The sequence below is a fragment of the Plasmodium vivax genome, chromosome 11 (assembly GCF_000002415.2).
Source record: "Plasmodium vivax chromosome 11, whole genome shotgun sequence".
NCBI lineage: Eukaryota > Apicomplexa > Aconoidasida > Haemosporida > Plasmodiidae > Plasmodium > Plasmodium vivax.
The window spans coordinates 1,633,822-1,647,707 of record NC_009916.1 but is presented as its reverse complement, the minus strand read 5'-3'; the positions used below and the strand labels follow the sequence as shown (position 1 = coordinate 1,647,707).

The window sequence follows — 13,886 nt, the reverse complement described above, 5'->3', positions numbered from 1 at the left end:
AAAAGGTGTTTCTTCCGTTCCCCCCGTTTCTCCTTTCTTCCCGTTTCTTCCGTTCCTCCCGTTTCTTCCGTTCCTCCCGTTTCTTCCGCTCCTCCCGTTTCTTCCCTTTCTCCTGTTACTCCCTTTTGACCACACGGGGGCCACCGCTTAACTGGGGGCTCTTCACAAATGGGCCTCGGCAGTGACTAAAAATGCATCGCGCACGCAAGCCTCCCCAACTTGGTGGCCGCGCCGCACTTAATGGGCGTGGTGGTGGTGGTCATGGCCGTGGCCATGGTCGTGATCGTGGCTATGCGCGTGCGTGTGGGGGGCAAAGTGCTGCGTCACCATAATGAGACAAAACGCAATGACGCACGAGGAGCAAAAGCTCAACCACTTGGCCAACCGTATCTTGCGGCTGAACTTTTGCTTTATTTCGTTCAGCAAAATCTGCAAAGGGGAGGCGGCAGAAATGAGCACGTGGGGTGAGCGGAAATATGCAAGTGGGGAGAGAGTGTCAAGTGAGCGGCACCGAGTCACTTCGGTGCCCCTTCGAAACGTTCGGCAGGCAGGCGGAGGGTTATCCTTGCAACTACACATATGTCTGCACATATATGTATATATTTTTTCTTTTTCTTTTTTTTTCTTTTTCTTTTTTTTCCCTCCGCTGGCGCACCTCGCATCCGATGAAGAGCAGCGTCCCGATGGAAATCGCGTTAATCACGCACGTGACCTTCTCGCCTAAGGGGGGGAAAACAAAGGGCGCGTTGGCACATGGGGATCCATGCACATGGGGATCTATGCACATGGGGATCTATGCACATGGGGATCTATGCACATGGGGATCTATGCACATGGGAATCCATGCACATGGGGATCCATGCACATGGGGATCTATGCACACGGAGGTCTATGCACACGGAGATCTATGCAAACGGGTACACTGCGAGCAGGTGGGTAATGCCCCGCGCGAAGGTACCCGAAGATTTTATGAGGTGGCCGATGATGATCCCCAGCGGGGAGGAGAAGATGAAAATGATCAGCAGGATGATCTTCAGGTTTTTGCTCTGCGGTGAAGCGGGGGGGAAGCGGTGATGAATCAGCGTAGCCATGGGAGGGACAAACACTCACGCATGCACTAACGCATGCACACACACACACAGACACACACACACAGACACACACACACAGACACACACACACAGACACACACACACATACATACACACACGCACGCAGAGCCTACTATGTTGTTCTGGTTCAGCGAGAGGGCGACCGTCACCCCCGCGATCCACTTGTGAGATAGAATGCAAAAGGAGTTTATGAAGACGAAGTTAACGTCGTCTGACGTCCCGACGATCATTCCTGGGAGGGGGGAAAAGGGATATGCATGCAAAATGGTTAGCGGTGGTAGTGCAGCCGTGCTGGTCGGAGCGAGGGAGGGGGAGACGCTCACATGGTGTGTCGTTACTCCGCTAAACCGATCAACCGCTCATCCGCTCAAGGCCTACCCTCGATGCAGGAGTGCACCGCCAGCGATATGGTCAGAAAAAACGACTGCAGAGTCAGCACGTGGAGGAACTTCACGATGTTCTGCTTCTTCTTGAAGTTCTCGCTGTCGCACGCGTGGTGGTACTGGTGCTCGTTCACCGTCTGGGGGGGAGCGGCGGGTGGAGATGCAGGAGTGGATGGATGGATGGATGGATGGATGGATGGATGACCAGGTTGGGAAGTTGCAAAGGTGCGAAGTCGCGAAGTCGCGAGGGGTCAGGTGACGTCCTCCGGCAGGTAGGCGCTACACCATTGATAGGCACACCACTGACCGCTATGCGGCTGACAGCTCCAGACTTACCACGTTGTGCATCTCGATGTTGACGGCCTCGCCCTTTTTACTCTTGGGCTTGTTTCTGCGGGAGGGGAAAAGCAATGTGGTGTATGCCTCTGGGGGGGTAGAAGCAATGTGGTGTGCGCCTCTGGGGATGGGGCGGAGCGTCCAAGGCAGCGCTTCCAGCTCTCCCTCTAGCTCTCCCTCTCGCTTCCCCCCCCCTGGAGGGAACCTACTTGGCAAAGTTATCGTCCAGCATCGACTTGACGTTATCATTGACCACACAGCACATGTTGCCGTCCACCGGGAGAACGTACTCCAGGGCGAGTTGCATGGCGAAGCCCACAAAAACGAAAAAAAAAATAAAAAGAGTTTTAATTTCTGGGTCGGATGAATTAAACAATACAATGTGCTTGTGAGAACTCACTATCATAATGGTCTCTGGGAGGAGGTGAAACATCACGATGGAAAAGATAAAACCGGAGCCAAAGCAATTTAAATTGGAAAGGATGCCCTTAATCTTGTCTTCATGCTCGGCATTCTTTCTTTTCCCAAGCAGCCCTATCAGGTAGGGGATGGAGCAGCCGAACGTGGCCACGCACAGGAAGGTGAATATGCAAATGGCCTTCGCCAGCAGCAGCTCCATTTTCGCGCACACGGAGGGGGTTGGAGGCGGAGACGGGTAGGCGGCTACGCTGCTATGCTGCTATGCGGCGAATGGAGCGGAAAACGAACGGACCCGCTTGCGACTCCTGCGGTGAGCTTATCCCCACTTCGATGCCTTCGAACAGGGGTAGCGCCTGCTGCCGTGGCTCCCTTCTCACGGAAATTCCCCCAAACTGTTCTTTTTTTTTCTTTTTTTTTTTCTCTGTCCCGCGCTCCTAGCCTGCAAAAAAAAAATGCGAAGGGGTTATACACACTTGGGAGCTACAAAAATGGAGCAGAGGTGGATAACTTGCGGTGCGAAGTGCGCCACTCGAAGGGGCGCAGTGAGGTGACGCTAACGCTGGAGCTGCTTCTCCGCACCTGTGAGGGAGGTCAGTAGGGGGGGCAGGGGCGACAAAGCGACGGCGAAACGGGGAGGACAGCTCCGCTCGGGGGTGCCTTCGTACGTAAAACTACGCGCAATACAAATGCGTGCACAACTACACAAGTACACAAGTACGCAAGTACACACGTACACATGCACATCAGTCATGCGCGCCCTCAACTGGTCGGCACACACAAGCGGCGATTCCTTTTACGGACTTAAACGTGAAAAAGGAGCTTCCCCTCGCCAACACACCCACTCAGGTGACTGGGACAGTGACTGGGACACTGCCTGGCAGGCGCTCAAACAAACAAAAAAAAAAAAAAAAAAAAAAAACACACATACAAATGTACGTTCATACGTATATATACAATACGCACGCACGACTGTACATCCGTTTGAACACGCGATGGCAAAATTTTTACAATGATGGCACGACGAACGCGGCGTGTTGGCGTTGCGCTGCGTTTAAAAACAAAATGCGGCGGGCGATTTTTCTCTGCTCAACTTCATTTTAAAAGTGGAAGGCTAACATGACTGCGGCTGTTAAAGTTAGTCAAAGGAGGTACACAAACCATTTCGCAAACACTCCTTTTGCAGTAATATGTAGAGGGGGAGAACCAAACCGAATCGAAGCGAACCGAAACAAAAAAAAAAAAAAAAAAAAAAAGAAAAATTTTTTTTTTTTTTTTCCCGCATTTTCATGGGCGCTGTTCTCGACGGTGTACTTCAGTTCGCCCGTTGGTGTTCTCTCCGTGGCGTAGGCGCTCCCACTGTCCGCTGTGCTGGATGGGCAGGAGATAAATCGCGGGGTACAGTCGTCGTAGAGAGGCGTGGTGGATAGAGGCGCGCATTGTTGTGGGGGGGGGAGGGCATATATACAAGCGCACATATGTAGTACCATGCGTACGTTTGGTTAGCAGGCACCTATGTACGCTCGCCCCGCGCGCTGGCTGAATTATTTGCAGCGCGCCGCTGCGAAGGGGCAAACGGGAGAAGCGCTCCAAACGGACAAACAGTTTTGCTGCCGCTCCGTGTACTGCTTAAAGCGAGAATCAACATTGCGAGATTTTTTTTTTTTTTTTTTTTTTTTTTTTTACCACCGATGGGGAGTTAATTTCCCCTCGCTTGTTCGAACGCAAATAACAGGTTAGAGCGAGCGCCACACGGGTTGCCATTTTTTTATCTGAGAGGCACCTTGATGGAGCAAAGAATGAGCAGCTTCCACCCCGGCGCAGTTCCCTTTAAGCCCTCCACAACTTCTATACACTTAGCGGAAAAAGGAGAAAACGACAGTACACAGTTGGAGTCTCACCTTGTGGTGGTCAAGCACTTACGCGTGGTTACACTCCACTTGATGGTTTGTGACCGGAGGGGGGAAATCAATCTATGGTCGGGATGGCGTAACTACACAACTGTGAGTGGTCTCCAGCATGCTTGTGCAAGTGTAGTAGCGGCAGGGGGAATAAAAAAAAAAAAAAAAAAAAAAAAAAAAAAGGAAAGAAAAGAAAAGAAAAGAAAAGAAAAGAAAAGAAAAGAAAAGAAAAGAAAAGAAAAGAAAAGAAAGGAACCTTCCAGGGTAGCCCTTCCTTCAGGGCGGTATAAAGGAGTAAATCTACACCGCTTATCTTTACACACGCACTCTATGCGAGTGAACCCGCTCCGTGCTGAGTTAAACCCTTTGGGAGGGTAGAGAACCCATAAGGGGGATAATTAAGTGCCGCACCTCCCCTTTGGAAAAAAAAAAAAAAAAAAAAAAAAAATTTGCACACCAGCATGCGTAGCTTTAAGCGGGCCCTCTCCACCGTGAGGGGCAACGAATTTCAACCGCCTAACAACCCGGTGTATCTTATCAAAAGGCATCTTTCTCATTCCCCTAAGGATGGGGACCGGGTCAAGGGCACCTGCGGGCGGCCACAGCCATGCGTCATGTTAGAGTCAGAACTTTTCTTGGACTTCAAAGGTGGCAGCGAGTGGAGGTTGAGCGGCGGTGGAGAGGCAGTATAGGAGCGGCAACGTGGTGGCAAACCGCGAAGTGACCCGCCCTACCACGTGACCAGCAGCTGGTACACCCAAATGGCCACCCTCAACACACCCCTGCTCGCGCGCACTTCCCCCCCCTTTTCCCGCTGTAGGCCACTTTTACAGGGGAATGGACGTGCGGGACCTGTGCAGGCGGGCTACCTTCGACGAAGTTATTTTTCTGCTCCTACACAAGCGACTACCAAACGGAAGTGAATTGAAACGAGCAAACTGCTTCGTTCAAAAGGAATTAGACCGGTTCGGCGGAGGGGATGTGCTGCAAGTGGGGAGACTGCTTAAGGCGTCGAGCCCACTGGAGCTGATTCGGATAGCCCTACTGGAGTTTTCCCACCAAGGAGGGGGGGAAGTGGGAGGAGTAAACAGCGACGACCCCGTTTGGAAGTACCTCAAAATATTGGCTGCTTCTTTACGGTTGCTGCTGCGGTGGGGCCATCCCCAGACGGTCTCTCCACGTATGAGGAACTACGCAGATTTGGCTTCCTTCCTCATTGATGCGTATCCCCAGGGGGGGGCAGAAAAACAACAAGATGGTGAAGGAGATGTGGAGGGTTCGCACCAGATGAAGGACCCCAAGGGGGGAACCCGCACTCCCCATCCGTGGAGGAGAGAAAAAATAAAACTGCTAAATGCCTTTCTCCTATGCATGTGCGAACAAGGGATCAACGAGTATACCTTTTTCATCCGCATGCTAAGTAGTGTAGATCGCCACGATTATTTCGGCTTGTGCCTCTCGGCTAGTACCTTCTACATCGATGCATTCAGGCACGTCGATCTGTGCCAGTCCCTGGAGGGCTTCCTCACGTGTGTTGTCACTTCGGCAGGGGGGGGTGCGCATGGCCATCTTCAAAAAGGGCGGGAAACTGAAGGGGAGCAACTTCAAAAAAGGCGGGAAGCTGAAGGGGAGCAACTTCAAAAAAGGCGGGAAGCTGAAGGGGAACAGCTTCACAGACACCGCCAACCTGCAGGGGAGCAGCTTCCCCAGGAGGACCACTCGCACGACGAGGCCGCCACCCCCCCGAGTGAGGATTTCTTCTTCCACAAGGCAAACAGATGCAGGGAAAAAAACGCCATCCTTAAGGAACACCTGAACGAGTATTGCAACAGCACAAGTGAGGAGAACCTCCTCTGCCTACACCATTTTGAGCAACTGGAAGAATTCCTTTTAAAGAGACGAAACAGATACGCCTCCTGCTACTACTACCCCCTTTTGATATTTCACCTTGTGGGTCTCCCTCTCCCTTTGCTGCCACCTGTTTTTTTTCTAATGAGGCTACTCTCCTTTACGGCTCACCGGCAGGAACAAATTCGCAACAACAAGTTGGTGAGGTATGCGGGCGTTTACGTGGGGGAACCACCTGGGGAGGTAGCACACCGTGGTGGTATGTCGCCCCCTTGAGGGAGCGCCCCCCTTTCTGTTCTTTTCACGCGGTTGGAGTGGGTGCGCGGTTTATTAGTATTATTATTTTATTTTATATATTTTTTTTTTTTTTTCTTTTTTTTTTTGTTGCCTTTCTATCTGCACAGTAGAAGGAACGAAAAAGACATGGGGCGATCAAATTGGGATTTTTTTTTTTTTTTTTCCCCCCCCCCCGCGTTACTTCACAGTGGAAGCGGTTCACCGGTCAACTTCCAAGTTGGGCCATTCACAATGTAGCTCTACTGCTACTGCTGCCCCAGCGGTCATGCCCAAGTGTAAACGCGGTGGTCGCAGCGGGCAAAGTAGCCTTGCGTGGTGTACCCCCCTTTTGGCAGACCGTTCTGTATGTCCTGTTCAGAGCTGCCATTCTGAGTTGCCATTTTGAGTCCCACTTGTGGGGGGACCCTTTCGCCTCCCCCGCTTACCCCGCTCCCCCACCTCTTCTAAACATTTTTTTTTTTCGGGGGAAAGATAATTGCGGCCTTCTCCTGAATTATCACTGGGGCAGCTCTTTCCCCTAAAATTTTTTGCACCTTCGGGGGAGGGCACGCCACAGCAAATAAGCGCATATGAGCGATCCGCCAGTGCGCCAATGCGCCAATGTGCCGATGTGCCAATGTGCCAACGTACGAACGCACCACTCACCACGCGTATGTTTTTTTTTTCTTTTCTTTCCGTTTGAACTCCCCCCTTGGGCGCACGTGGCTTCATCCCCACTCAGCTTAACTCGATGCCGCTTCAGTTGTAGCCTCGCGCGTTATCATTTGACGGCGAACTGGAATGAAGTCCCCGCAGGTTTTACTCCTCCCCCCGCACTCCCAGGTGTACGTACACGCGGGTGAGCAGCTGCACGCAAGGGTTCTCACATGCACGAGCATTTGCAAACATTTGCAAATATATTTTTGAGCTCCTGCTTTTTTGTTTTTCGCTTGGGTATGGATGCACTCCTGTTCGTGTGTGCCTTTTTTGGGGGGGGAGAGCCGGGTAAGTAGTCCTCTCCCTCCGCAGACGCGAGCACGCGCGCACAGCTGAGTGAACGCCTTACTGCATTTCTGCTGCGGTTTGCGGCCCTGTTTGGAGCCTCCCTTCCGCCCCTGCCGCTTTCCCCCTGCCGCTTTCCCCCTGCCGCTTTCCCCCTGCCGCTTTCCCCCTGCCGCTTTCCCCCTGCCGCTTCCCCTCTGCCGCCTCCCCCCTGCCCAGCGAACGATGTTCAAATTCCTGCAGGACATAGATGTGGCGAAGAGGAAGCTCCTAAACACCATTAACAACAAATTGGCGCTGCCCAACGGAGACGATGAGTGCCTCTTCCAGGGGGACGAACCCACCATGAGCGGCGCACTGGGGGCGGGGGAGCGCTCGCTCCTAAGAAGGGGGGAGAGCAGCGAGGAGGATTCAGGCCAATCTGACGAGGGAGATGCAAGCCAACCCGACGAGGGAGATGCAAGCCAGCCCGACGAGGGAGATGGAAGCCAACCCGGCGAGGACAATTCAAGCGAACCCGACGAGGACAGTTCAAGCCAATCTGACGAGGACGACTCATTTGAACCCAGCGGTGATGCGAAGGGAAGTGCGCGAAGTGGATGTGAGGAGGAGGGAAAAAGGGAGGAAGAAGCGGTAGGGGTGGCTGCAATCGGGGCGGCAGACTGGGTTGCGTGTAGAAGGAAGAAGAAGGAGACACGAACGGGGCAGTCTCGCCGGGGGAGCGAAGTTAGCACGGAGGTGGGAGCCATTCGGGGTGCTCATCCAATCAGAGGGCGCATCGAACGGGGCGAACACGGCGAAAGCGCTAAACGGGGCAGCCGAGCCACGCCGCGCGACGAAGTAGCCGAGCTGCGGAGGAGGAACAAAATTCTGAACGACATAAACGAGAGACAAACGAAGCAGCTGCTGCAGCTGTCGTGCCAGCTCTCCTCTAACATTAAAAGTGACTCTGAAGGAAGCGAGCGAAACTACATAAGTGCTAAGGTAGACGCTATGGAGAGGCAGCTAACCCAACTGAAGGGAGAAATCGCCACATTGGAAGAACTAGCAAGTGATAAGAATGCATACGTAAAGAAAAGCTACGAGTTAGGATGTTTAATAAAATCGTTGGAGGGTACTCTAAAGGAGAAGTCCCTCCTGTGTGTTTCCCTATGGAGGGAGAAACTCAAACTGCAGCAAAGGTTGCAGCGGTGCCGTCAGCAGGTGCAACTCTCGAAGGAGGACCTGCGTGCCTGCCGTATGAATCTGCTACACATGCAACGCGGGGAGAAACGACTCGCCTTCCAGTTTAGGGGCCTCGTCCGCTCTCATGGCGACAGGGTTGGGGGGATACCCCTGCAGCGCCACAGGAGGAAGGGGCGGTTGAAGCTGAAGCTGAAGCTGAAGCTGCGTGGTGGAGGAGAGAGTGGCGCGTGTGATGATTCGGAGGGGGCTCCCCCGTCGGTTCATCCAAACGGTGTCTACCACCCGAATAGTGTATACCACCTGAACAGTGCCTACCCCCCGCGCCGCACCAGCAGCGCCGATCCCACCAGCCACACAATCAGCTACTCCAGCGGTGGTGCCAACTGCAGAGCAGAGGGGCACGCCAGCAGAGACTCCCCAGAGGAACTCGCCCGCAAGGTTAACAGGTACAAATTTGTTTTAGGCGAATGGAAGTCCCTATCGGTTAGACGCAAAAAAAAAGAAGACGCGGAATTGAAAGAAACAAAAAAGCTGCTGTCACAGCAGGTTGCAAAAAATGAAATGCTGGAAAGAAACAATCAAACGCTTTTGGAGAGGGTGAGGTCGCTCGACAGGGGTGCACAGGGAGGTGGCGCAGTGGGCAGCGGGATGGACAGCCACCTGGGCAACGGGATGATTAGCCGCCAAGAGGGGGACCACCCCCAAACGAAGGAACTCCTAGACGAAGTGAACTTCCTAGCGAGAGAAGTCGAAAGGCTGCGGGAGGACCAGCTGCTCCTGCAGGAGGACGTGAAGAAGAAAAGCACCATCATCGTTCACCTTATAAAGAAGCACGCCCTCAGCGAGGAGCATTTCAGGTAGGCCCCTCCCCGCGCGGATAAGCGGTGGAACCGCGGTGCAACTGCGGTGGAACTGCGGTGGAAGCGCCGTTTGGAGTTGTGCCCCCTTTGGAGTGACGCCCCCTTCGCCTCACTTTAACGCACCTTCCTACTCCTACATGTAGAGCGCCGCTTCACCAACCAACCGCCCTACCCCCCTTGCCGCAGGTTAGACAGCAGCCTCCCCATTCTGAAGAACCAACTCACGTACGCAGAAATGAGGAAGATCATGGAGGAGACCCTCGTCGAAAACATTCGGCTTCGCTCGGACCTGGCCACCTTGGCCAAATGCGTCAAGGGTGACGGCGCTGGGCAGGACAACCCTCGTGGGTAGTAGCCTGGAGGGGGGGATGAAAAAAAAAAAAACAAAAAACAAAACAAAGCAAAACTAAACAAAACATAACACTCCTCCAGTTGGTTCTCTCTCCACTGAGGATTGTCTCATCTGTTGCCCCCTCCTTTTTTTTTTTTTTTTTTGTGAATATAGATTGATCCATTTTGGTGCTGCTCATTTTGGTGCTGCTCATTTTGGTGCTGCTCATTTTGGTGCTACTCATTTTCGTGCTACTCATTTTCGTGCTTGCCTTTTTTTTTTTTTTTTTTGTCACTTGTTTGTCTCCCGAATGGCCGCCGTGGCCGCTGCGACCGCGGAGAGGGGCTCTCCTCCGGCATCTGCTCCTCCCCCCACCGTTGCCATTTTGAAACTTGCCTTTTTAATTTGCCTTCATCTGTGTACCCTCAGGGGGGAGCGGCACGGCCAGCAGCACAGTGAGGAGGAAAAAAAAATAAAGCGGGAGGTAAAGCGGGAGATAACGCGGGAGGCAACCGCCTGCCTCCGCGACGCCTTGCTGCTGAAGTTTGCTGCTGAAGTTTGCGGCTGACCATGCCGACCATGCTCACCGCTACTCCCCGCCGCTTTCCGGCTAGGCGCCCCACATCATGTTGAGGGAGATGTTCTCCACGCAGGTGTCCGAGAGGTACTTGTTGACGACGGCCTTCCTAAGAACGGCGTTCTTGCTATCGTTGGAGAGCCCGTCGAGGATCTTCTTGCCGGACCACTTGGTCAAGTGGTAGGCACAGCAGCTGAGGAAGCCCTGAAATGCATTGCGGTTGACGAGGTGGGCCAGAGTCACTTGCTTGGCATCGCTTTCTATTTTGCTCTTATGCTCATGTACAAATTCGTCGCAAATCTTTTTATTGAAGATTGAAACCATCACCTCCAAGTTACGTCTCGAGGAGAAGCGGTCCCAATTGTAGGAGCCCACGGCACACCACAGGTTATCTACGACTAGGTTTTTTGCATGGCAGTGTCTGTTCTGGAAGAAGTAAAAGTCGCTTTTCCCTTTGTGCTGCCTCCTCCGGAAGTTCTCTCCTATGGTGGATTCCGCTCGCTTGCGCAGGCTCTGCAGGTAGGACGCCCCTTCATCGCCACCACTCCCGCCGCTGCTTCCGCTGCTTCCGCCGCTTTCACCGCTTCCACCGCCTCCACTCGCGCCGCCCCCCCCCTTGTGGTACCTCCGCAGGAACTTCTTAACAATGTGGTATGTGGCGGGCACGTCGCCCAGCACGTCCGAATTGCCAGACAGGAGGAACGAAATGTCCACGCCGTTGTTCAGGGCAGAAAACAGAGCCCTCCTGAGGAACCCGGGGGGGATGAAATAGCTAGTCGTTATGTGGATGTTCTTCGTCGCTCCGTTTTTAATAACCCAATCAAAGGTCGACTGAATGGACCGAACCTTCCTCAGCACGTTGGACTCCAGCACTTGCACGAAGCAAGACTCCCCCTCCTCGTCCTCATACCTTGGCTGCTCCTCGATTGGCTCCCTCGTGAGGGACGTCTTGGCCATCTTAAGGGAGTCCAAGAACACGTCCGCCAGGTCCTTCACCGCGGGCCCCTTCATCTTTATGTGCAGGTCGTAGTACCGCAGCCGTTTGCCGTTGCCCCCGCCGCTGTCGTTGCCGCTATCATTGCCGCTGCCTTTCCTTTGGCTCGCTTCGGAATGCTCGCACCGGCCGGGCATGATTCCCCCCCCCGTAGAGGAGGCCGAGGAAGCGGTGGAAGGGGAAGCGGCAGTGGAAGAGGAAGCCCCTTCCGTTACCTCCACCGCTTCGTCCACCGCTCCCTCCGTCGCGTCGGCCGCGTGCACCGCTTCGCTCACCGCCTCGCTCGCCGCTTCCCCCCCGCTGCGCCAGCCCACGCCGCTGGGGACGACGCTCTCGGACACATTCATCGAACCACAGTACGCAGCGGCGTCCACGATGAGGATCTTCCGATGGTCTCGAAAGAGAATGGGAAACATGTTCAAGAAGGAGCTCAAAAAGGTGTTAAAGAAAAGCACATGCACGTTACTCTCCCTCAGTTGATTCACCCATTTATTTTTAATCTTCATACTACCAATGTAGTCTATCAAAAGAATGACATCGCATCCCCTCCTCGCCGCGTTACACAGACTATCAACCACTTCCTTGGCCAACTCAGAATCGTCAAATATGTAGGACTCAAGCCAAACCCTCTTTTTGCTTTTCTCTATAGATTGGAGGATGTCTCTGAAGGCTGCATGTCCGTCGTTATAAATTTTTACTTTATTCCCATCAGACACTTTCCCATATTTCTCTTTATTTTTTTTTAAAATGTATTTCCATTTATTTTTGATCACTTCCTTTTCCCTGCTGTCCAGGGGCAGTTGCTCCACGTTCTCCTCCACTAGCTTTTCAATGTCAATTTGTTGCGGTTTTTTTGGCCCCGTTTTTGGTTCTTTTTTTTGCTCTGTTTTTTGCTCTGTTTTTTGCCCTGTTTTTTGCTCTCTTTTTTGCCCTGTTTTTTGCTCTCTTTTTTGCTCGGTTTTTTTTTTTTTTTTTTCCTCCCCCGCATGGTCGCCCTCCGTTCCGCCCTTTCCCTGCGGGTCGACCCTCTTCCTGGCCGTCTTACACGCGCTGCCGTTCAAATCGCGCTGCGCCTTCAGCACGGCCGCCCGGGGGGGCGAAGCGGCGGGGATGGAAGCGGCGGGTGCACTTCCAGCCGTTTGCCCTCCAGCTGCCTTCCCTCCAACTGCCTTCACTTTAGTCGCCTTCCCCCCAACGTCCTTCATTCTAGTCGCCTTCACTCTAGTCGCTTTCCCCCTAGTGGCCTCCCCACCCACCAGTTTTGCCCCCCCCCGTGTGGACACCTGCACCGGGGGCTCCACCCCCACCTCCGCCAAGATGTAGCAGCCGCGAGAACTCATCCTGCAGGGCGCTTTCTGGGCGAAGTACAGAGGGCTTCTCGCATACCGGGCATGCTCAAACAGAAAAAAAAAAAATGAAAAAACGGAAAAATTGAAATCGAGGGAGGAGTAAGGAAATGACCCCAGAAGGACGTGCCCATTGAACCGCCCAACACACCAAAGGCAAATCTTCAAAATGGCACAAAAAAAAAAAAAAAAAAAAGAAAAAAGAAAAAAAGGAAAAAAAAAGGAAAAAAAAAAAAAGGTGGATGATCGGATAGGCGTTAAGCTGACCACGCCAATGTGTCAGTGCACAACGCGAAGTTTTTTTTCCTTCAGCATCGCGGGCTGGGGCATACACAAATGGGGGGGAGAGGAGTAGCAGTGGTAGAGACGATCGGAGTAGTGGCGGAAGCGATGGGAGTAGTGCGGCCGCGCATGCGAACTGACCCAAATAAACGACAAACGAGAAAGGAAAAACGAAAAAGGAAAAAAACAAAAAAGTGTAAAAGAAAAGCGCAAAGGCGAGGAGAAAAAAAAAGAGTGAATAACACCACCGTGTTAACTCACCTTGTTAGCTCAACTTGGTAACCCCTGCCAGAATGAACGAGGCGAAAAAAAAGAAAGCAAAAATAAATGGCTACTTTCAATGCTCTGCGAGAATCCACCCCATCTGTGCAGACTGCATGCGGTGTGTAACTCGTCGTGAAGTGTTAACAGGTCAACTCGTCAGGGCATTTCCTCGTTGTAAGAGAAGTGAACGAAAAAAAAAAAAAAAAAAAAAAAAAAAGAAAGAAAGAATGACATTGAAACGGTCGCTGATCGGAGTGGCAGAACAAAAAAAAAAGGGGAGCCTCGCAAATATGAGTTATGCCGCTTGAACACATCACGCCACGATTCTGCATGCGCCGAGTTAATAGGAGGAACGGGGGCAGACGCGGTAGCCCAGATGTGGGCTGACAGAATTTCCCCACTTCATTTTTTCTCCATTTTTTCCTCATCATCTCACTTGATTTTTTCCCCATTTTCTCACTTGATTTTTTCCCCATTTTCTCACTTCATTTTTTCCTCATTTTCCCCCCCCCTTTGATCCTTTCTTTTGGACGCGAAAAACAGGGCTGAGCTCGCGAAACGCGAGTGTGCACGCACGCACGGCACGAAAGGGCGGCGCGCAAACGCATGCGCAATTCCCCGCACGGCGAAATTGGCAAAGACGCGTCAGCCAGGAACACACCAATCGTTCTTCTTCAGTGTGTGGCGTGGCCTACCTTGCAAGAGAAGAGACCCCTTTTTTGGTAGTATCGCCACGAAAAAAAAAAAAAAAAAAAGAACCCATTTGAGGGAA

General features: G+C 52.6%; 3 protein-coding genes and 1 non-coding gene across 4 annotated transcripts, besides 15 other annotated features; 1 reads left to right on the top strand and 3 right to left on the bottom strand.

Moving 5' to 3' along the window:
- Positions 1-237: 237 nt before the first annotated feature.
- Positions 238-2,450, bottom strand: PVX_113615 (transporter protein, putative; the record flags this gene model as incomplete). Its single annotated transcript, XM_001616064.1, has 7 exons — positions 238-429; positions 656-720; positions 959-1,046; positions 1,226-1,344; positions 1,491-1,632; positions 1,832-1,886; positions 2,041-2,450. The coding sequence occupies 7 exons, from the start codon at positions 2,448-2,450 to the stop codon at positions 238-240; spliced, it is 1,071 nt and encodes a 356-aa protein (XP_001616114.1).
- Positions 851-875: a microsatellite.
- Positions 1,904-1,931: a microsatellite.
- Positions 2,151-2,187: a microsatellite.
- Positions 2,451-2,532: 82 nt separating the features above from the next.
- Positions 2,533-2,560: a microsatellite.
- Positions 2,561-3,038: 478 nt separating this feature from the next.
- Positions 3,039-3,058: a microsatellite.
- A 729-nt stretch (positions 3,059-3,787) lies between these two features.
- Positions 3,788-3,825: a microsatellite.
- A 1,199-nt stretch (positions 3,826-5,024) lies between these two features.
- Positions 5,025-5,057: a microsatellite.
- Positions 5,058-5,368: 311 nt separating this feature from the next.
- Positions 5,369-5,408: a microsatellite.
- Positions 5,374-5,411: a microsatellite.
- A 1,594-nt stretch (positions 5,412-7,005) lies between these two features.
- Positions 7,006-7,086: a microsatellite.
- Positions 7,087-7,264: 178 nt separating this feature from the next.
- Positions 7,265-7,286: a microsatellite.
- Positions 7,287-7,500: 214 nt separating this feature from the next.
- Positions 7,501-9,672, top strand: PVX_113620 (hypothetical protein, conserved; the record flags this gene model as incomplete). The annotated part of the gene is made up of 3 exons (XM_001616065.1): positions 7,501-8,456; positions 8,823-9,317; positions 9,507-9,672. 3 exons carry the CDS (start codon positions 7,501-7,503, stop codon positions 9,670-9,672), a joined length of 1,617 nt encoding a protein of 538 aa, XP_001616115.1.
- On the bottom strand, positions 7,746-7,827 carry PVX_113622. The gene has a single exon. It is a non-coding gene; the product is annotated as a tRNA-Ser (tRNA).
- Positions 8,288-8,319: a microsatellite.
- Positions 8,496-8,518: a microsatellite.
- A 589-nt stretch (positions 9,673-10,261) lies between the features above and the next one.
- PVX_113625 (cardiolipin synthetase, putative) lies at positions 10,262-12,427 on the bottom strand (the record flags this gene model as incomplete). Its single annotated transcript, XM_001616066.1, has 1 exon — positions 10,262-12,427. The coding sequence occupies one exon, from the start codon at positions 12,425-12,427 to the stop codon at positions 10,262-10,264; it is 2,166 nt and encodes a 721-aa protein (XP_001616116.1).
- Positions 12,428-12,967: 540 nt separating this feature from the next.
- Positions 12,968-13,037: a microsatellite.
- A 327-nt stretch (positions 13,038-13,364) lies between these two features.
- Positions 13,365-13,384: a microsatellite.
- The last annotated feature ends 502 nt before the right edge of the window (positions 13,385-13,886 follow it).